Source organism: Syngnathoides biaculeatus, chromosome 7 (assembly GCF_019802595.1).
Source record: "Syngnathoides biaculeatus isolate LvHL_M chromosome 7, ASM1980259v1, whole genome shotgun sequence".
NCBI classification, from domain to species: domain Eukaryota; kingdom Metazoa; phylum Chordata; class Actinopteri; order Syngnathiformes; family Syngnathidae; genus Syngnathoides; species Syngnathoides biaculeatus.
The window spans coordinates 13630745-13654251 of NC_084646.1; the positions used below are offsets into that span (position 1 = coordinate 13630745).

The 23507-nt window shown below is 41.2% G+C and overlaps 1 protein-coding gene across 2 annotated transcripts in view; it reads left to right on the top strand.

Annotated features, from left to right (window-relative positions):
* Positions 1-1773: 1773 nt before the first annotated feature.
* Positions 1774-23507, top strand: part of rxrgb (retinoid X receptor, gamma b) — a 38826-nt gene continuing 17092 nt past the window's right edge. The window contains exon 1 of one of the 2 annotated variants that reach the window (XM_061825720.1): positions 1774-2009. In XM_061825720.1, coding sequence (XP_061681704.1) covers positions 1979-2009 — 31 coding nt within the window. In that variant the 5' untranslated portion in view covers positions 1774-1978. Of the gene's footprint in view, positions 2010-12083; positions 12460-23507 lie in introns of those variants that run through there. The other variant, XM_061825719.1, reaches the window with a different exon arrangement.

The window sequence follows — 23507 nt, forward strand, 5'->3', positions numbered from 1 at the left end:
AAGGGAAAAAAAACGACATTCATCTTGGTTAGCATCCTCCTGAGCTCTTTTATGGGTCGCTGTTACAAGGACGGTGGCGCCAGGGGTGCCGGTCCCATTAGCGGGGCAGCTGAGTGGTCAGCAGACCCCGGCGTTGACGAAGCGTCTGGCGCGCTCGCGCAGTTCAACTCAGTGAATGGCTCAGTGCAGCTTGACTCCTGAATAACCTTCCGAGGTACCAGGAGCTTCACCCTTGCGTGACCCCGCTCTGTGGAGAGGGGTGTGTGTATGTGTGTGGGAGGTTTGGGGGGTATACTCCACGGATGTGGGGAGGAGGGATGGGGTGGGAGCCACTCGCTCTGAGTCACTCTCACACGAGCAACAGGTAAAGTTAGGATGGGCTGAAAAAAACCCTAAAAAATAGTACACATAATCTGAATATTGTGCTTTCATATGAAAGTTCAAGATAATACACACAATGTTAATGGATACATGAAATTCTTCTCCAGATACATATGTGCAGAGAATGTCTGTTTTTTTTTTTTTTATGTAACCCATGCATGTCACACTATCTGACTCTATTTAATGCTCTAATGCATGTATAAATGAGTATTATTTACCAACTGAAGTTTTAAAGCAAAATAAAAATAACCACATCCTGTTGCTGTTTTTATCCCAGGGCAAAGGGCTGTCTTGCATAAAAATTACCATTAAAAGAGGGGGTATAACTGCCAAAGAGGAAACCAACATTAACTGCAAGGATTAATTTTGGGCATTTTTTCCCCCACTCACCTAAATTCTCAATATTATACCAGGTTTGTGCTGCATTTCACTCAATCCCCAAATTACAATGAAGTAGACCTACTTACTTTGCTGTAGTGGGCAGTTTTCTCTACTTTGTTGAAGGAGCCCTGGCGAGTCTCCCCTGTGCTGCTGCTTGTCCAAGTCACCATATGTCTTTGCAACACTATTAACAGCAAAACATATGTCCGTGTTTTTGGAGGACGCACATTTTCATAACTCTTCATGCACTTTGAACAGTCAACAGTTCTTCTTTTAAAAATGCTTTTTTAAATTTTTGCTCTGCCGTCAGCAGGTTCGGTATACTACTCACATTTTAACTTCGGTTCCCAGCATGCATTGTGCTATGCACTGCAAACCTTTTGGCGTAATAAGGACGTTAATGATTATTCTTTATGTCTTTATGTTACTCGTCGTTCATTGAATGTTTGAGATAGATAGATAGATAGATAGATAGATAGATAGATAGATAGATAGATAGATGATAGATAGATAGATAGATAGATAGATAGATAGATAGATAGATAGATAGATAGATAGATAGATGATAGATAGATAGATAGATAGATAGATAGATAGATAGATAGATAGATAGATAGATAGATAGATAGATAGATAGATAGATAGATAGATAGATAGATAGATAGATAGATAGATAGATAGATAGATAGATGAAAGGAGTAGTTGACATCCCAGCTGGTTGCTTTATATGATTCCACATCAAACATGATTTATTTTCCTAAAATGCAATGCTTCCTCTTGTGACTCATGTGTCGTTCATGTGGAGACCTTTGCTAGTCCAATCTTTTTCCAGCAAGCATTTCCTTCCTCAGCTGATAACCATAGCGTCTTATTCTTAGTAAATTTTTTTTTGGGAAGGAGCAGTCTTGTATTTTACCGGAAAGCAGGACTACAAGTGACATTAAAAAAAAAATAAATAAAGAAAAAGAAACAGATCTATCACAGCAGCAGCAGCAACACAGGCGTTTGGTCCCGATCTTGTTGGAGCTTGATACGGACCACTGTTGTCATTGGAAGAAGTGCTGTTTTGACCGGCCCCTCCTCCCCCTCCCTGGCCGGGCCCCCCGGGCTCTAGAGCCGCCTCGCACACTTCAGTCCGGCCCGGGAGAGGAATGCGTGGGGATGCCGAGCACCGCAGACTGTAGGACACCTACGAAAGCTCGACTACAGCACCGTAATGGACAGACATGATCCGTATGTCCATTTAAGTAAGTACGCTTTCTCGTATTTGACTTTTAAAGCTGTCTTTGAGAGTAAGAGAGACGCTAGCCGGGGGAGTTCAAGAGGAGCGTTCCCCGGCTATGGCGTCCCCTCTCCGGGATTTCACTACACGCAGCCTCGGTCCTATTGATCCGGTGCTCTCCACGATTTTTTTTTTTTTTTTTTTCTGTGTAAATAAAGTCAGGTGGTCGTGGCGTCCAGGCAAGGTCAGAGGTTGGCATTTTGATTGCGTTTATGTAATTTATGGCCCCGCTAAACCGTTTTGAGACTTTAACTTAGTTTAATGCACGGAGCACAAGAGAGGCGTCGGGTGAAAACAGACAGCAGAAGCGCCCGAGGTTGTTGTTGTCACAAACAAACTCGTGGCAGAAAGTGCCCCCCCACCTCACTTTCACGCTCCCACTCCCTCCTCCCCACAACGCGGGTCAACTTGGAGGGCATCCATCCCACGGACAGCGTGATGTCATTTTGCTAAGTAAAGCTTCACTCCTGCTCTGACTCGACGACTTTGCCCTTGAACCAGCTGATGGCTCTCTTTTTTTTTTTCTTCCCCCCTTTGCCCTTCTCTTAGCAGAATTGTTTATGTGACAGCTTTACAGCCCCGTGGAGTTGGGCAGCACGTGGACCACAGTGGGCCAAAGGAGAGAGAGAGAGGGGTTTTGTGTGCTCACTTCACTAAATTAACAAGTTGACTTAATGTATATCTTTGCAATCGCAGTGTGATGTTTTGTTTTCTTGGTTCTTGTACTGTAGAACCAGAACGCGTGCTTTGTTTGTGCAGGAGCAGAATGCTAATAACTGATTTACTCCATTTTCTTGGCAAATTGAATTTTGTGTAACATGGCGGAGGTTCAGGGTCGGGTCGTGAAATTGTAGACACAATTTACATATAATGTGCACACAAAATCTTAATTTGTAGGTACAAAATACTCGTTTATGACCACTTAATTATATTGTCATACATTTGTGGCCACGAATGTCCCCACTAAGTAAATATTTTGAGAATGTAAAAAAAAAAAAAACAAGAGCACACTTAAATAGAATGTGATGAATTAAATAGTTTCCGCATCACGATTTTTAATATCTCAAATCAATTGATGCTGCTGAGGACCGCTGCTCCTTCTTGGATTCCTGCCCTGCAATACAGGAAAAAAAAAAAAAAACAGCTTCTATAAGTCATTCAGTAAACTGCAGTTCTGTTAGTCTACTTTTTTTCAGAGGGTAAAGAATATACATGTCTATTAATATTGTGATATTGTCTGCCTACATGTTTTGTACTCTTTATGTTCAAATATCTTTTGCTATAAGGGCTGTTAACACCATTTTAGGTTATGTGTTAGCATTAAGGTACAGGAGCCATTCATGATACAAAGTTGCTTGGAAATTTTAAATAAAAATGCGCAATTGCCTTTGTTTCATGTTTGGCTTGACAGTAAACCTCAAGTGGGTGAGGCATTAACCAATCTGAAGTCTCTCTCCAATCGCAGGCCATATATAAACAAACAACCATTCACACTTACGGACAATTTAGAGTCTCCAGTTATCCTACCATGCATGTTTTCGTAACTTGGGAGGAAACCAGGGACGGGTGAGGCCACATCTAAAACCTCAGAACTGTGAGGCAGATGTGCTAACGTACGCAGGGTGGCACATATACCGCAAGTAGTACACGGGCACTCTCATGTGGTACGCACAAGAATCATTGAAGGAAATGTTCAAACTGCTTCGAATCGCTTAAACTTTCACACACTACAGTATCTCCTCCGGAACTAGTCTGCACAGCGTCTTTAAAATACGTTGTGTCATGGGCACCACAGAAGGGAGTCTCAGTTACTGGGATATGCAGTATTTCCTTTTTTTTTTTCCTCACTAGAATAATTTTTATTTATGGCTTGGAAGACATTTAGCACATGTAGTGGTACATTCTCGACTCTATCCTTATGAGCTATTGTTTTGCAAGACTTTAATAGAGTGAAATGGTGTATAATTTTATTTTATTGCTCAGGTTTTCTTGGCAGGGGGCTTATTGAGTCACGTTTTTGTCCTCAATCCATGTCCGTGGGCTCGTTAGCATAGCTCCAGAAATATTTGAACTTTTCCACCCTTTATTGGGCCAAGGCACATATTACATTTTAAAAAACCCCAAAGCACACCACCAAAGAAAAGTTCCCCTAAAAAGTATTTACAGTGTACTGAAATAATGATGGCCTCATCTCAATTTACTTGCAAATTTAAGTTTATGTACAGTATGCAGTCTCTTCCATCAAGCGGAAGATTATTAATTTCATTGTCATAGATATAGGAGATAAAAAAATGACTGAAAAATAATCATTTTCAGACCCATTGAGTGGCATAAGATTTTTCCCGCGCAACACCTGGGGACTTCTCATGAACACTGATAGTTGGGAAAGACCAATATGAATAATGACTGCGGTTTTACCTTTATACACACTGTCAAAATACTGTAGATCCATCCATCCATCCATTTTCTTAGCCACTTATCCTCACAAGGGTCGCAGCTGTGCTGGAGCCTATTCCAGCTGTCAACGGGCAGGAGGCAGGGTACACCCTGAACTGGTTGCCAGCCAATCATAATAGATTAAAAAAAAAAAAAAAGACATGATTCATGTGTTGGTTTTTGGATTTAACATAAGAGTTCAGAAACATATGGTATTAACCATTTAAGGATTACAGTTATTTTGTGTGATGCACAGCGGTTTGTCAGTTTACTGGGATACTATATATACATACTAGGTTTTGAGGTTCCGAGCAGAGGACAATAAATTTGTTTCCTACCCAGCACAAGGATACGTGATCACCTAACATATAATCACAGTTCTGAGGTCCCGGGTTCACCTGTGTGGAGTTTGCTTGTTCTCCCCGTGCCTGCGTGGGTTTTCTCCGGACACTCCGGTTTCCTCCCACATCCCAAAAACATGCTCTACACAACACAACCTCTAAATTGCCCCGAGGTGTGATTGTGAATGCGGCTGTGTGTCTCCATGTGCCCTGCTATGGGTTGGCAACCCCTGATGACTGCTCTGTACTCAACCTGCTCTGTCACTCTACCTTACTTTACTTCAGCACCTGAAAATGAGAAACGAATTATGTATCAGAGCTGCAAATTACCATGTGACCTATAGAGGTGTAAGGTAATGTCCGTGTACAATTTCAACTTCCTACCTAAACCGAAAGTAGTTCAGGGGAAATCTTTAATGAATGCCCCTCGTATGCTTTATTGGGTTGAGGTCAGATTTATAGCATTAGGATGAATTAGCAGAGAATAGAGAACCTCTTCCATTAGAAGCCATACATCCACCATATATGGCATGTGATGTGGTATGCTTTGGATCCATATTTTTTTCTGATCTTTAACTGTAGTGCATCTTTTTTATTGTGTAACTAACTGTATAAAATGTTTGGTTGTCATCCAATAGATAGACCAATGAGCAATCCTCTGCTGCAGAGCCTTTTAGTCCGTGGAAGTAGAGTGAGTGTAGCGAAAGATAATTGCGTGACATCAAATAATAACACAAAATGGGTCTTTGAGAATAAAAAGGCTCACTATCTATATCACAGAAATCTCAATACCATGCAGAGGCTGAGAATTGTTTCCATAACCAATGTGCCCCCCAGAGAAATGAAAAAGACATCTGGATTGGACAACTTGTAAGGGAACCTCATAGGATTGCTTGTCGATTGGACATGGAGCATTTATTGGCAACCCGTATGGTCTGATTATTTTTAGTTTCATCATCAGAACGATGACAAACATCTTAAGGACGATAACAGTCAGTCATGGCATTGTCTGGATTTCTTTTGCACTTTCACCTTTCTTGCATGTTGCAATAAATACAGCTGTCCATTACGCTGAAAGTTCTGCTGTCCCAAGATGGTCTCACTGCAAAGTTTTATTTTAGAAGCTTCTCCAGTCCGCAAACATTTGTGTCTGATTCAGTTCTTATTTTTCGCATGAGAATAATCTAAAATGAATACTCAAACATCTGTAGCAGCATTTTCCAAGCCCTTGGGTGTAGTGTTTCCCTTTTATATAATTAAAGATGGTAGTAAAATTAATATCATCCATCCTTTAAAGAAAACATGTTTCTTGGATCTTCCACGATAAACAAATCATGCCTTACCAGGGCCATAAATGAGATTTATTTCTTGAAAAGATGATAAAAATGATAAATTAAATCTTAAATTTACCACAATGTGTAGTTTAGATGAAACAAAACTGTCTTGTGATCTGATTGCTCGGAGGTCCACTCATCTTTTCCCAGACATGGTGTACGTCTCACCAGACTTGATGCAGGCCCGCCCAAGGATTTGCAGTGGCATCAGAATTTCTTCTCTCTCAGCACTTTCATTTTTTTTTTTCTCCAAATTTCCCATCCGCCGAAATGATCCTGGACGAATACCCCCTGGCTGCCTTTGATGCTGAGAACTTATTTAAGAAGTCGTGACAGTGACGGCGAGTGAAAAGAGAGAACTATAAAAGAGGAAGAATCAAGGGCTGGGCTGCAGAAAGCTGTCGCCTGTTTGATGTGAACACCCGTGACTTTCGCCAGGGTTCATGCTCTGACTTAACACGAGCAGCCACAAGTTCACACTATATATAAAATCCTACTTGGAAGCGTTGCCAACGTATAGCTCATCGTCTGGGACCCGACCACGACAATGCCGTCATGTGACTGAAAGAATGTGGTCGTTGCTGTGAGTTGGGAAGCCGGTGGAGCTTTCCAAACCTGCTTGCTGACTGCCGAGCCCTTTGCACGGAGCTCCCCACCCACTCCCACAGAAATAAATAAACCACACAGGTAGAGGGTGTGGCTCCTGGCAGGTTTACTCAAGGATTCTCGCTACTTGAGACCTAATGCATTAGCACACAATGCATGCAGTAGTATTGAGTGTGTATAGTTCTGTGTCAGTGGAAAAGGCTGCCTGACTGGATTGTGTGCGTGTGTGGGCGCATGTGCTTATTGTGGGAACAGAGTTAAGGGAAAGGAAGGGGCCACATAGAGGCCATTCTCCGGGCTAATTGTCAGTAATTAGTCATTAGTGAAGAAGGTCAAACCCTTGATTTAATTCCAGATTTAATCAAGCAGAGGACCTTGAAAAGGCTGCAGCAGTGTTTGTTTTTGAGGTGCATTAAGAATTGTCTTCATTAATTGTGCAATAACTGCATGCAATCCACACAAACATGCACTACTGCCATCCCTCTCAGTGTTTGCTTGCTTTGAGTTCACTATTGACTGCCTCGGAGTTGTTTGTGTATTTTTAAACAACTCCCCCTTCCCCCACGTAGGAAATAAAGGCAATATAAATAATCATTTTCAGGTTCAAACTGTCCCCATCGCAGAACTTTTACTTACTCTACAGCCAGTGTTTGCAACGAACATTTAATATTCTTAACTGTCACAAAAAGTGGAAAAATTCAATCACCACAAAAAATAGCACTCCATATTCAGTTATGAAGATGTACTTGAATTTCTCATGTCTTTTTTTTCAAGCAAAGAAAAAGCCGAGCATGTCCTAAATTAATCTGCCGGGATAAGATTTTTTAAAAGATACGCAGGAATTTATTCCAAAATGTACACTCTCAGACCTTGTTGCTTTTTGGTATGTTGCAACATTTCCATATGTTTTGACATCACTGAAAATGATCAAATTCAGGGTGGCCAAAAAGTCACTTTCCACTTCCCTTTTTCTAATTTGTTTTTGGTGTCATCCGGACAGACGTGAAACAATAAGCCTTTGACAGATTAGGCGTTGCAATTTTTATAAGTATATTTAATGAGGCATTGTCAGTTGTCAGCAACGCTTAATTGTTGAGACAACCATAAGGTACTGGCAGGATTGACCTTTCCCATGGAACACTGTCGGACAGTGGTTCAGCGATGTAAAATTCCTGCCTGGCAAGACATTTTTGTTGTGTCCCTGTTCGCACTCCATTACCAGTTTGAGAATCTTTACAGTCATAACAATGCTCTGACACATAGTTCAACTGCCCGTAGCAGGTTTCTCGAAACAGAATCAGTTCTTGACAAACCACGTAGCAAAAGTTTTTCTACTACAATCGGTGATGTAAACACCAAGTTCTTCGAGCAGGCGTTCATGTGCAGCCGGGAAAAGTCTGTTCAGAGTGCTGCATTGCAACTCAACAAAAGCATGATTCAGCAGATGCTTCCTAGAATCATAAAGCTTTCGGCAAACAGACTACCAGTTGTTCAGAGGCTTCAAACAGATGATTTTGATGCTCAGCAACCTGAAGTCAGTACAGTTAAAGCCTAATCACTCTCTGAAGCATCTATTGAATTGAGTTTTGTTGTGCAGCGGTCTGGATAGGCCATACCTGGTTTTGCACAAAAGCCTGTTCTATGAGTTCAACGTTTTCATCAGTACTGGTAGTAGCAGTCCTTTCGCTGCATCCGTTTTGAAGAACAGATCCTGTTTTGAGAGACTGGCCATGGATATCGTAAGCTATGCGTTGGAGTAGTGTAACAAGTACACAGTGCAAATTGGCGCTGTACTGCACTCGGGGTCGTGGGGGAACTTCTTGCCTCCAGGCAATTTTGCAACACTGCCCTAATGTCAATTGCTGATCCATGGGTAGGGGAATGTTATGCTTACAAAACGTCAAATCTACAAAGTCAAATGCTAATGGGCTCACATCTGTTTGAACAATCAAACATGAAATTGTGTTGTGACTTTTGGGACACCCTGTAGATACACACCTCGTGAATATTATTATAAATGACTGAGAACAAATGAATTTGTTTCAAGGGTTTAGCCACAAATCTGTTTTAAAACCTTTGTTCAAAGTGATCAGCGTGTGCGCCAAATGTCGCACTTGGGGTTAATTCACTGGATTTTATGTGAGCTAGTCCATTCTACTATAACACAGAATGCATTTAAGGATTATTTTGGCTTCTACTGCTGAGAGTTGTTAAGTCTTGGAATGGTCGTGTACCCGTCTCTCCCTTTCTTGTCTTGCACCAGTCTTGTCTTCGAGTGGCTCTGATTATTGCTGATGGCCCTCATCCAAACGCCGTATGGACATTTGATGCAGCCACTTACAGGTGCACAGCACACAAGACAGTCTGTTGAGGTATTTGTGCTTTAAGTAGTGCACCCCTGCGATGCTAATGTTTATTTATAAGGCTGGAAGGCCATCAGGTGAATTTTTGATATGATGGCAGGAGGCATTAAACAAACAGCTGCACACTTCACTCAAGGAGAGTTTGTATTCTCAGGTGATTCGACTTAATAAGACTTGGAAACTTTATGAACTACTTTTTGCATCAAAAATGAGCATTATTCATTCCATTTAAGTCAATTTACAAATGCAGAGCAGTGAACCGACTTCGAAGGTTTTCAATGTGCAAGCCATTTTGGAGCAGTTTTTGTTTCCTTTCACTTGCGAGCAAAATTTGAGATAGAGTGCTGTATGGCGGCAGAAAACTCAAATCACTTCACATCAAGTAGAAGTTTGGCGCATAGTGAACAATTCTTCAAAAAAGAGGCTTCAAGTGTTTATTGCGACCCCCAGTTGAAGTTTATTTTCAAACTAAACAAAACAGCGCAAATAGAATTCCACATTGGGTATTCCAAACAACCACGTTTGCTGAAAAGGCAGCTATCATAATGCTAACACACAATAGCTTCATGCTAACACAAAAATGGAAACACCTAACAAATTGTATCTGTGGCCAAGGTGTGCACGCCAAAAGGAACAACACAATCTGCATTGAACTGAATCAAAAAATATGACAAAAACCGTTTAATTTCCTTATATTCTATTTATTCCTGTCATTGCTATATGTTTTCATAAAGTACAATATTATAGAAGGCTGTTTTCCTTGTTTAAAATAAGATACAAACGCTTTACTTTTTGGGTGGGAAACTGGAACTAGTTAATGGGACTTCCATTCATTTCTATAGGGAAAATGTGATTTTAGAAAATCATTAAACTTGTATCGCAAGGCACTACTGCCTTTTTTCAAGTGATGTTCTGGGTCCCTGGCCCCTTGTACCAAGGTGGATTCCACTCTTGGGTTTTGCAGTTTATTTATGTTCCCTGAGACTTTGCTGCGCATTGTTCACCGTTGCCTTTAAGGTATATTTTGGGCACTTGTTTGCATCTGGCTTTTCAATTTGCTGCCTGTTTACTTGACCACTGTTCAGCATTCTAACGAGACAATTCCTGACTTCCTGGAATGCTATACATGAGAAACACTTGTGCCACACGGCTAACGACACGTACATATTAATAACCACAAGTGCACGGGCAGCCAATCATGGCACAACTGGCTCATATTTCTTCACGACCTCAAAGAGAATTACAGATGTTTTGAGGGCGCTAGAACACCGAGGTGAAATTTCTTTAGCTTCGGGGCTCTTCTTGTCGCTTTCTTTTTTAACATTCATAAGCCATTTGTCATTCACTTCCAGCATGTAAAGAAGCCGTAAGGCAGCGATTCTCAAAGTTGTTACTTCAAGTATCTCATTAAAAAAATGTGCAGTATAACAAAAAACAAATTTACTGTTGCTAATCATAACAACTGAAAACATACACCTTATCTGTATGTGGGCTTTGTTCCGTATGAGATGGCACATTTTTGAATGCCATAAACTTTTTTTTTATGCTGACAAAATACAAAACATTCACCACATATCAAAACTAAAGCAATCATCATTAAACAATTCGCTTAAAGACCCTCTAAAGTTAAATTGTTGCTTTGTTGCAACATGCAAAAAGTGAGAACTATGTTGTATGGAATTGTGGAGATATAGGAATGAACTTTTTTTTCAGTTTTACCATTTTTGGGGGGGCGTGGCTAAAACGGCACCCAGTGATGCACTTGGGTCTCAGGCGTGAAACCCCCTCCACCATATCAGAACCTTATGAGCGCCTTTGTCCGCTCTGTGGCAACTGTGAGATTATTAGTTATTATTATTACTTGGCCTATTTTTACCACTACAGCATGCACTTAGCTAGCGATCAATATCTTCGCCCTGAATTTGCATCTTCCCTGGATGGCCCATTTTTCAGAACAGCTCAGGGTTATTATATAAATTCCCAAGCAAGGAACCTGTCACCCATTTTTCAGTCAGTTAGCTACCCCGTTTGAGCTAGCTGGCTATTATTATTAGTTCTCAACAACACTATTCTGTCACGAACCAACAGTGAAGGGGCGGACCCAAATGCAGGAATCCAAGATGAGGACATGATGTTCAGTGGGTTTTATTACAAACGAAAGTTGTGCATGACAACACAGTCCAAGAAGGCAGGATCCAAAACACAAGAAACAAAGTTTGATAACTACGAGTCAACTGAAGAGCAGAAGCAAAAGCGTGAGTGGGCTGTAATGGCATGGTGGCGGAGAAACCCTGGATGCAGGAAAGCATACTCAACGAACTGGCAAAAACCAGTGACAAAACTCCAATTTAAATGCATTGTGTAATCAAAGTGCCTCATGTGACACAGCTGTGACCGGTGACAGGTGTCAGAGATGAAACTGTTTGGAGCGGTGGCCAGGCCACGCCCCGCTTGGCCTTGATCCAGCCATGCTCATGACACTATTCTTTCTGATATGTATGGTTTCTTTCAAATTTGTTAACTTGACATTAATGTTCCCTGGTTTACATTCCTTCATGTTTCTGCTGCCAGTTTTTTTTTTCTTCTAGACAAGATCTTTTTCAAAGAAGAACTCTACCGCTGTGGACTTTACTTCTATACGTGTTTTTGTCGGAATTGCACATTTTGGTACCATTTACAACGTTCAATGAACCAAAGATCTCTGCGAGGTGGAAACAGGTCATATGAATCTTTTTTGTTTGGGGCGGGGGGATCCTCTTAACAACCTTTGGCTATGGAACCAGTCCTCAGTGTCCTAGCGTCTCATCCCTTTTAAGAAGCTGTAATTGGAAACTACCGGTTATACTGTAAGTGCGATCGCTCCCATTTCCACTCCTGTACCCCCCTCCCCCATTTAATGCCACACCAGACTTTAACAGGTGTCCCTGCACAGTTTTGGACACAGCCTGAGAGACATAAGTTGAGTGGGTGGCTGAAGAGCTGATTTGTGTCAACAGTTGGACAGCAAAGAGTTCCTATGGGATTGATCTCTTGGGAAGGATAATCTGGCTAATCTTGTAACCAGGGTTGATGGACTCCGCCTCTTTTTGCGCTCCTCTGATCCCCCCAGTCCCTCTGCTGCCTCCTCCTCCTTTTCACCATTCCTAAAAAGTAGCACGCATCCAGAGTGTCCGCCTCAGAGTTTCCGTTGGTCAGCGCATAGTCACTGGAGTCCGACGCTGAGGACGGCGACTGGCGCCCTGCCAGTGGCTCGCTCGCACCTGGAGGCATGTGGCAACCTGCGCCATCACCTGCAGCTGGAGGTGGCGCTGGGAGGGAGCTGGGTTATGGCCACTGTGAGTAGTCGACTTGGTGCATCCTTGTCGGGAATAATTAAGAGCAGATCAGGGTCAGTTGCGTCCTTTATTTATTTTTCTGCTCTGGGTTTTTCCCACACATAGTTATACCAACTAACAGATGCATTATGGTAATACCTCTAATCCCTGGACGCTCTTTATAAACTTGTCTTCCCAGGGCAGAAACTCTTTGCATAAATAATGAGTGCTGCTTCTTTGATTTGGGTTTCCCATTGTGGATTAAACAGAAAAATAGATCTTTTTTTTTTTTTCTTGAGCACAGAACCTTATTTGGTAATTTCAGCATGATAATTGTACAGTCGTGATTTTTTCCAGATAATCTGTACAGCGAAAAATAAAAAAGGTGAATACCAACATAAATACAAATTAATAATTAATAATTCATTATTAATTCAATTATATAATTAATATAAAATAAAATTAATAACTATTATTAACAATAAAATACAAAAACATAGTTTTTATAATGAAAAAAAACAATTAAAATGTGAAATATAATATATTTGTAAAATTTGAATGGCATTATAGACAATATATATACAGATTTGGTTTTTTTTAAAAATGCTGCTGAATAATATTAGTTATATATATACTTTTTTACAATTTAAAAAAACCTGTTACATTATGTCTTATACAGCATTCACTCATTGATTTTACTTACTCTGTTAGGCATGGTGATTGAGTGGTTTGCACATCTGCTTCACTGATCAGAGGTTGGGGGTTCAAATCCAAATCCCTGTGTGCATATTCTCCCCTTGCTTGTCTCCCCCCCCCTCCCATGTACTCTGGCTTCCTTCTAAAAACATAATTTTTGTTTATCGGAGAGTAGAAATATTTTTGGCTGTCGACCACTTAAAAGTGGACGTGCACCACGCCTCTCCAGCTCACCCGCAACTCGAGTCAGAGAAAATAAATGAACGTTTCAGTCAAATGCTCACTTTTGTTCTCAACTGGGGGAAGCCTCCTTCCTAAAGGGAGCCCCCCCATCCCCCTATCCCACACGTGTTGCCTCGTCCTTCACTATCTGTTTGTCTCTCAACACTCTTCCCTTCCTACTGGCCCACTCCATCCTGCTTTTCCTCGGTGTTCGCATCTGCTGTCCCTCAGCCAGCATCCTTCCATCAGCGCTTGCTCTGGTTTTCTGTCTTCCTCCTTCCTGTGTTTTAAGAGACGTGTTGGGAAGTGTTGACGTGAGCTCACTTGCACACATACTGTACTCGCCCAATTATCTGGCATCTGCGTCCATCTGTGCGTTGTGCGTTTTTTCTTATTGTCCTTGAAAGAGCCATTGTGTTGATGTACGTTTTCCCCGCGCGTCATTGCTTTTCACATAGTGCTTTATACATAAGTAAAATCATGTACCCACAAAAGCATTGGAAATACATTACATTGTTACAGTCACTGTGATTTGACGCCTGCGCGCCATTGTACTCGCAAATCTGCACAGTCAAGCATGAAAAATCACGCGCGTAAAATATGTTACGAATAGAAATACATAGATATTGAAAGATATCGCTTATTTTGTGTAGTCTTGACTAATGTTCCCTCTAAGCTGTGCCTCTGCGCAGTTGTGCACTTGTCGCACACTCTCAGCGCACATGAAAACCGACCCAGCGCAGTACACACGGTCTCTGCTCAGCCTTCATCTACTTCCCAGTTTACCTGACACCGCACCCCTTCGCTCTTAAAGGGGCAAACTCATAATTACAAACAGAACACCCACCCACAACTTTATATCTGTGGGCATGACTGGTGGACCACACCCGTAACTTTTTCAAATGTGAGCGACAATGTGACCCCTACTCATACCATCCATCCAACCGTCCGTCCGTCCATCCATCCATCCATCCATCCGTCCGTCCGTCCGTCCGTCCGTCCGTCCGTCCGTCCATCCATCCATCCATCCATCCATCCATCCATCCATTTCTATACTGCACATCGTCGTTTGTTTCGCAGTTGAGCTATTCCAGCTGACTATGGGTTAGAGCCTGACTGGTTTTCATCCAAACGCAGGTCACATACAGTATTGCCAAACAACCATTCACAATCCCATTGGTATCAGTGGGAAAAAATGGAAGTACCCAGAGAAAATCCATGAAAGGACAAGTTCCACACAGGAAGGCCTGAGTAGCGATTCAAATCATGCACCCTGCAATGGTGAGCCAGATTTGCTAACACTGCTACACCACATTGCCTTAAAGAACCATGTGGTAATTAAAAAAAAATGAAAAAAAAAAAAACCAGATCTTTGGAACTTGTACATTGATTTGATTATTTACTTTAGTCTCGACAATATTGATGGACCGGCCTGGAAACCTCGTGTTTTGTGTCGGTGCTTGTGTATTATTCGTGTGTAGCTCATACTCTCCATGCGCTGACTTGGCTTCCTGAGCTTTTTCTGGTTTGTCATTATGTGCTGCTAATTAGTTTTACGACAGTGGCTTAAAAAATAATTACACCTGACAATGGAAAAAGAAGAAAAAACAAAATAAACCCTTACAGTACTTGTTCTTTGAAAGAAATACTGTGACTGTCTGGTGGAAACCTATTATGTGCAAATATTGTTAATGGGCGGCACGGTGGCTCAGCTGCAAAGTGTTGGCCTCATAGTTCTGAGGTCCCAGGTTCAATCCCAGACCCGCCTGTGTGGAGTTTGCATGTTCTCCCCGTGCCTGCGTAGTTTTCCTGCAGACACTCCGGTTTCCTCCCACATCCCAAAAACATGCAACATTAATTGGACACTCTAAATTGCCCCTAGGTGTGATTGTGAGTGATGTTACTACACAACAATATATGATGGCAATTTAAGATAAGATGTCAACTTGAGTGATGCAATGTTGCGTAACCCAACTAAGACAGTATTAAAAAAATATATATTCTTAAAAGTAAGGATTTTTGGAGATGGAGGTTAGCAAATTAGTGGGTGTCTTTAGTGGCTATCCACTAAAGGTAGAGCTGAACTATTACCACAGCATTAGAATAATATGACTAATTTGGCGAAATACTGTAGCTTTAAGTGCCAGTTAATTGGTTCTAACCCAGTTTAAATGAAACTGCTAAGTAGGCTTTACGTTCCACAGCAGCAAGCTCTTTACCGTCATTGGACGTGAACGAAACACCCCATGACATCACATGGCATTCTGTATGGTCGAATGTGGTTTGCGCCACAAGGATCTAAGAGAGGCCGGTGTGTGACGGGGCACGCGAGTTGCTATTGTAAAATTGTACAGGATGTTCTTATAATCTTGAAGAGTTTGCTGCCAAGGAGCAACGGCTGGGAGACATTTCTAGCCATGACCCGCTCAGTGTATCTTTATGATTTGAATATTTGCTGGCAAGCACATGAACATCATCAGTTCAAGATTCGTGTCATTAGCTTCCTCCAACTAATGACAATTTGACTCATTTCCCGTGTTGCACCACAATGTTAACACTGCGATTACGAGGAGCTCTTGTGGTTCTTGATTGTGATTGCGTGGAGGAATTCATTTGTTATCTTACCGCTGGTTATTAAATCTGTCCATTTTTGTATTTTCAGTACCCTTGGCTTTGTTTGCAGCAAGATATTTTATTTTTAAATTGGACACGAAGAACAAATTCAGCAGTTTCCTCTGAGTGGGTGGTGTTGTGGTCACAAAGTCTTAGAGGTCAGGTCAGCCTGTTTGCGTGTGTGTGTGTGTGTTTGTCTCTTTTTATCATCATTATATTTGTTTGCACAGTGTTCAACTATTGTGGATTCAGTGGAGTGCACATTTTTTAAAATATTCGTATCATGCATGATTTATCATATTGTGGGATTTTGGGTGTTTGCTGCATTTTTTCTATTAAAATGAACATGTCTTAGCCGGAAAATATTACAATTATAAAAAAGAAAAGAAAAAAAATAATTAAATCACAGAGTATTGAAAGGAATAAATGGACATAGTGGTGTATTGCTGTATGTTTAAGAATTTAAAGAAAGTAATAATGTGTTTAGAAGAGTGTGCTAGAAGTTAACAGGGAAAATTACTAGAAGTCTGGGGAGAGTCATACTGATTCAACATATTTATGATTTTTAACAAATGTGGACTCTACTCCTCGAATTTCACTTGATTTGGGTGTGGTCTGCAACCTCATTCAGGCTATAAACATGGGATTACTGTATATTCATGAGAACACACATTCACAAATTTGGATTCATTAAACACAATTAAACAGTTCTTTTCACAATTTTGATTATACAGTAGTAATACGTGTAACACTATCCTTATTACAAGTAATTAAGGATTATATAGGCATATAGGTGGCTTGATGGAGCAATTTTTAGCACGTGTGTCACAGTTCTGAGATCAAGAGTTGAATCCAGGCTTAGACCTTCCAAGTCTAAAAAAAAGCAAAACAAAACCATGAATGTTGGGTTCATTGGAGACACTAAATTCATTAATAATATGAGTGTGAATGTTTTTGGTGACTTCTACTCAAATCTACCCCCCCCCAAAAAAAAAAAAAAAAACACACCGCAAAACAGCAAACCCTCACAGACTGGTCAGCAGATCAGTCTCTGAGTGAGTTGATTTGTGCTGTTTGTGTTTTAAACTTTTTATCAACCTTTATCTCAGTCCTGTCTTAGCCTGGCCTCCACATCGACGCGTCGCCTTTGTCTAAAAAGTTTAATTCTCACGACTCTGTCTACAGAAATTGGGAGGCCGTGTTTGGAACTTTGTGTATTCGAGGAACAGTGCTTATTTCTTGTTGTCGCATGCGGTACTTGCGCTTCGACTGGATTTGTTCATTATTCCACGAAACAGAAACAGAAGGAAGGTTTGCTCGGATAGAAAATAGAGCAGAGGTCGTTCATCTTTCTTTTCAGGGAAAGTTTGTGTGTTCACTCGAGAGTTCACCACGGGGCAGAATTTGGGGGTCAAAGGAGTTCACCAGTGTAAGTTGTTTGTGTTATTACAGCCGCATGGTTACTTTTATAAAGTATATCAGAGAAATGAGAATCATTTCCAAAAGAGTCATTCTATATTTGAACGTAGTCAGAAAATGTGCACCCTCCGGGAAGATGTATCATACATAGTATTCGCAATACAGGTCATTTATCTACTTTATTTATTTAATCTTTGTTCATCCAGGTAAGGCAAATGAGAACAGATTCTCATTTGCAAAGCTGACCCGGCAGCAGACAGCACATTAAAACAAAGCGAATGCATCGAAAGCAGATGGCCCATTGTCATATACGGAGTTCATAAATCACAATACATTGCATCATAGCACATGATATATAAAAGGTGCAAGGATTGTGTTATATATTCCTCACTAACATTTGAAGCGAAGAATAAGGTGAATTTTTCTTTTTGTCACAGACTGTTTCAATTATTTGCCGCAGAGAATTGAAAAGATCGACCAAAAACTTGTGGGGACTTTCGACGTTAATAAAACTGCTGGAAGGGAGAGCGCTGGTGGTGGTATGCAGGGTGAACAGAGACTGAAACTAGGGAGAGGTCTCACAAAAAAAAACCAAACGTTTTATAGATACACATAGAATTTGTCCATGTGATTGATGAAAGGGACACTTAATAAAGTGATATAATAACTCCGGTAATTTCACACTTTTAGTGTTAATCTCAACTTTTTAACTTTAACTTAATTACCTCTGATACGGATCTTAAACACCTGCAAAATCATCAGCTTGTTGGCGTTAAGAATTCTGTTAAGTAAGCATGGAAAGTGATGTAGATTTCGTCTCAACTAGTCTATAGAATTTGTTAAGATGCAAACCTCTTTTATGGGCCTTTATTATATTTATAGTGTTTATTTTTCTGCTCTATACACAACGACACTACCACAGAAATTGGAGTTCGGCGTATTGAAGGCCAGAGATCAGTGTTCCCCAAGATATCGATCGATTGAGGAAATGCATTCATTCCTGCGTAATGACTGAAGTTTTACGTAGGGATTTAATAAGCTACATTTAGATATCTGTCCATCTGTCTTCCAGTCTGTTTTTTGGATCTATGCAGACACACCAGGGGCTTCTCATTTGGTGATCGACCGGTCTTTGCCAGATTGAGAGATTATGTGTTTGCACTAGAAGGATCATGTTAGCTTTTGGGGTAAAAAAGAGGCAGATTCCGTGCGGGACGTTGCCCCTGCCATCCATCAATCTGTCTGTCCCTGTCTTGGTGTCTGGCTCCATCCCCTGCTCCTCGTCCTCCTCCTCCTCCCACCGCTTTTCGGCCTCCCACCTTCTTGACAGCTGGCCTGCCGGGCTGCACATACTTACCCGGGGATAAGAGGATTTAGTGGCACAATTGATCAGGCATCAACCTCATTTAACAAAGAAATGAATGTTTATTGGGGCTGGTGGTTCCGCGCTAGTTTGCGTGGGGCGGGGATATCTGTGTATTTTCCTCTTTGATGTAGCGCAGGGCTCACGGTTATGAGACTTAATTACATGTCCGCTCAAGGTAACTCTGGTAGCTCTGCAGACTGTTTGCCTGATTGCTTTAGATCTTGGTTCTGCTCTCCGTCCTTTGGTCAGTGACAAATATGCACGCACGAGCCTGCAGTCGGTGTGTGCAAACACAGCCAGACGTGCAGATATAGAGTCACGGAGCCAACAGGTATTGAACAGATGGAATTTTAAGATCTGTCTTCGTAAGAGCTAATCTGGTATTTATTAGGGCATGTGATGTTTTGGAGTCGGTCTGTTGCTACCGTCCCCTTCAATGAGCCCACTCCCACACTGCTCTCCGGAGAGGAGATATTATTAGTTAGGGGGCCGGAGGCTTATTGAATTACACCACATTGGAAATCTCCATGCAGCTACTAGTGTAATTAACAGTGAGGGATTTAAAGGGGTTTTCGATTGGAGATATTTCGTTAAACCTTTTGCTGATCACATCAGGTGGATGTCTCTGCAACAACCCCCCTCATAAAGTTTTTCGTGCCAATAACTAGTTCCATTGAGCTCTGTTGCTAATGTTGACGCTCCCTTCCCAATAAATTAGCGCATCACAGATAAAACAGTAGCTGTATCCGTGTGCGCCATTCAGGAAGAATTTGGAGAAGCAACACATTACTGCAGCTGTAGTGTGTCTTCACACTGTTGTTTTGGTTTGGTGCGTTCAGATAGTTAGATGGGTGGTGATATGAGTGTAAAAAGAATTACTTTGGCAACAAGGCATAAGGAGTGAGTCTCACATCTGTGAAACTTCACCTTCTGGTGGCACTGAAAACAACACTCAAGGACCAACTAGTAAATACAACTATTGACGAAAGAGTGAGTAACTTTTGATTTTTTTTTTTTAATCAGAGCATGAACATCAAATAGACAAATGTATAAATTTGAAATGTACAATTTTTAACATTGGTAAATAATATCAAATAATAATTTCAACCCAATATAGCTACAATTTTTTTCAATTGCCCATTAATTTACACTCGTGAAACATCAACAAAGGTTCTTCAGGCAGCAGTTGCATAGAAAACTGCCACATGTATTCTCAAGTTCAAATTCTCTTGAGTTATTGTAGGCTGAAATGCGAACATTTTCCGCAGACAGTGCATGACAAAGATTTTGTTTTTCACATTCTTTCAGGTCATCAAACTGTGGCCAGTCGTGTTCTGACTGGGAGTTATTGTTTTTGTTTTTTTTGCAATATTTGATGTCAATGAGTTTCTTTGAAAACTTTGCTTCTGTCTGGGGCCACAGACTTTCTGGGTGGTCATGTGACTGCCTGGCTCCATTAAATGTCACTATTGGTTACGTTGGACTGGCTAAACACAGTCATGTGATTGAAGCCTCCTTGGTATACCAAGAGATTACCTAATTTCTTTTCATTTCATTAAAAAAAAAATCTCTTCATTCTCAAGCGTGGGAGGGAGGGGGGCGGGGGCTGAAAGATATGTGGCAAACTGGCCTCTACAAATAAGCCACACAGCTCCCCGAAACACAATACGCACAATGTTGTGGAGGCATCAAATATTCAGAGACAACTTGAATGGTAATCATTGTTAAAGACAAGTATTTTATCATATTAAATTATTTCCACATTTCCGGGCCATTTGTAGCCTCTTCGGAATCGATTTCCCGAGTTCTCTTTCACTTTAATATTGAGTTGTTTCAAGTGTAACTGTTATTCATTTGTATCATTCAGTGAATTGTACTTCCCCTGGTTTCAGGCGTTTTCAGGAATGATCCATGTGAGCGAGGCCTGCAAACAGGACCTCTTTTTGAACACAGTTCAGAAATTTGGCAATGACTGACCTTTGGTTGGGTGTCCTTCACTGGTCTGGTCTGTTTGCTGTCAAATAGATGCTTGCGTCCTCACTGCTTGCACTGTATTGGTTTGGCCCGGGTCCACCAGACAAGAATCAATGGGAACAGATCTGGAATGGATGATTTCACAAGATGAGTGTATGTCCTCAGTGTGGTGTATAATAATGATGTTTTGTAAGATGATGATTAGATGACGACTGTACAGTAACATGGCTCTTTGTATCAAGGAGACTGAATAGCGCCTTGAGCTGGTTCATTTGAGGATATATTTGAAATCTTTGAGCTCCTCCGGACTAAATTATACTACTCTCACTTAACTTGAACTTTAGGTGCCAAGGCGGGTTCAAGCACGGGTCGAATGACCCGCTGTCGGTCCGCACTGACACTTGTTTGAATCTTCTTTAGGAAATGCTGGTGACCTCTCACCTTGAATAGTGAAATCCGGTCTTTTCCATGAAATGTCCTTACACGTCCACCAATGATTTGTGTGTGATCTGTACTGGTATCTGTGCTACTAAGAAAATGTTTGAAAGTTTTTCTAAATCCTATCTGAGTGTGACCCCCAACATTACTGATTCCACCATCACTTACCAACGCTGCATATTCATGAATAGAATACAATTTAAATTTATTAAGATAATGGACTACTTTCATTAGCGCACTCGTCTGTTCCCGGTCGTTGCTGTGAATCCTTCTCAAGCCAAATATGCCATTAGCCACTAACTAACAAAACATTTTTATTAAAGTTGACCAGCCAACTAGTCGGTAGAACTCCTAATACTGTACAGTGGACCACAGTGGTCCGTGAATCGTGAAAATCTGTGTATAATTAACAAGGATTATAAACGCTTTAGATTTTTTTCCTTTTTCCTTTTTCCCAGCCTTCAGAGCGCACCTGGTTACAAACCTCACCATGTACATTTGTAAAGGAAATAACACTTGGTACATACATACGCCGCAGCTGTGTAAAAGCCGCAAGTGCCCACATTGAAACCCACATTGAAACACGAGATATTTATAAAGACGGTACACAGAAAGGGTTTAACGCTAGGGCCGCGCTAACGCTAGCGGTGTGCTAACGACAGCGCTAATGCTAACAGGGCCGGTTAAAATAAAACTTAGTGGTAAATATCACTGAGCAACACGCTAGCGCAGATCTAACAGGGCCGGTAAAAATCACTTCCCCGGCACATATATTGCACCTATAGTGCCCCCTTGTGGTCCTTAGAAAAAAATGCACAAATTAGCCGCATCACTCCATAAACTGCAGGGTTAAAAGCATGTGAAAAAAGTCGTGGCTTGTAGGCCGGAAATTACTGTACAAGCATTTTTGGAATTGCACCCCCCCACCCCACCCCCCGCAATGGTTGAAAAAAAAAAACCATTTGAAATAAAGGAATGAAATACACAGTAAGTGAATGCACAGAAACGGAACCACAAATATTTGGGGGTCCACTGTACATACGTCTCCTTGGAGGTAACTTTTTCAATGTCACTCTGAAAAGTGAACTGGCACCTTTCTCTCCTCTCATGGTGGGTCTTGGAGGACATTGATGCAAGTGAGAGCGTGTTGCCAAATTGCTGGCTGAGCTCACGATAGCGCCATGCTATTTACCCGACTCAGCACTTCTAGAATAGACTACTACATCTTTACAAGGCATGGCGAGAATTTGTGGTGCACATAAAGGGAAGTATCACAGCACAGAATGAAGACACAGGACAGTACACGGCCCATCCATTCTATAATCGTGTTGCATTAATGACTCTGCATTCCGTCTCTCATCGAATTACATATCTTTCTATTTGTTGCATTGTTAAAGCTTGTATCTCCGTTAGTGGGATTCTGTTGTAGGCAGGCTTAGGGAAATCCCGAAACATATTTGCCTTCAGGGGATCACTTATGGCATACTTGGAGAATGTGGGAGCTGGTCAGTGAGGGGGTGGAGGCAGTAGTTTCTGTACTAAACAGGAAGTTGCACAACATCTGTTCTTTAGCATACAGAGAAGGAGTAAATGGCCACTCGGATGATTTCATGCTTTTCTCTTTCACAATATTTTGACATGTGCCATAAACCAAATTAAGGAGGACAGCCTTATCGCTGACGGTGCACGATATTGGGCGATGTTCTAAAAGGCGAAATGATCGCTCTGCATTATTACTAACCACCATGGGTTGGTATGGTGAAAGTGTGGAAGACGACATTTTCGAGGTCTCACACAGAAGTCAGCATTCTTTTACGGAACTGATACATCAAACGCATCATTTGGCGTGCACGGTCAGATTTTCTGTTTCAAATGATAGGCCAAATATTGTTTACATCATCATAAATTAGCAGGCTCTTGAGAACTTCAAATTACAGATGTCTTTCATGCCTAATTTCTGAATTAATGAAGTGACTCGCCTGTTGTTTTTAGAATTTTTTTTTTTTTTTTTTTTAGATGACCATTATATGCACTACAGATGTCAAACTCAAGGCCCGGGGGCCAGATCCGGTCCTTCGCGTGATTTTATCTGGCCCACGAAAGCAAATTATGAGTGTCAACTTCCATAATTTTTATTAAAATCTGAACTAAAATTGAAAACTGTCATATCATAAATGACAACGTTGAGATATTGCAAGCAATATCGTGGGACCAAACATCAACTATAGTTCAAAACCCCCATTACTCTTGATGTCTGATTCCAAAACTAGCTCAGAAATTCCATGTCTAAATATCATGAAGCCGTTCAAGATTTTCATAGTTTCACAGTCATCACGGCCCT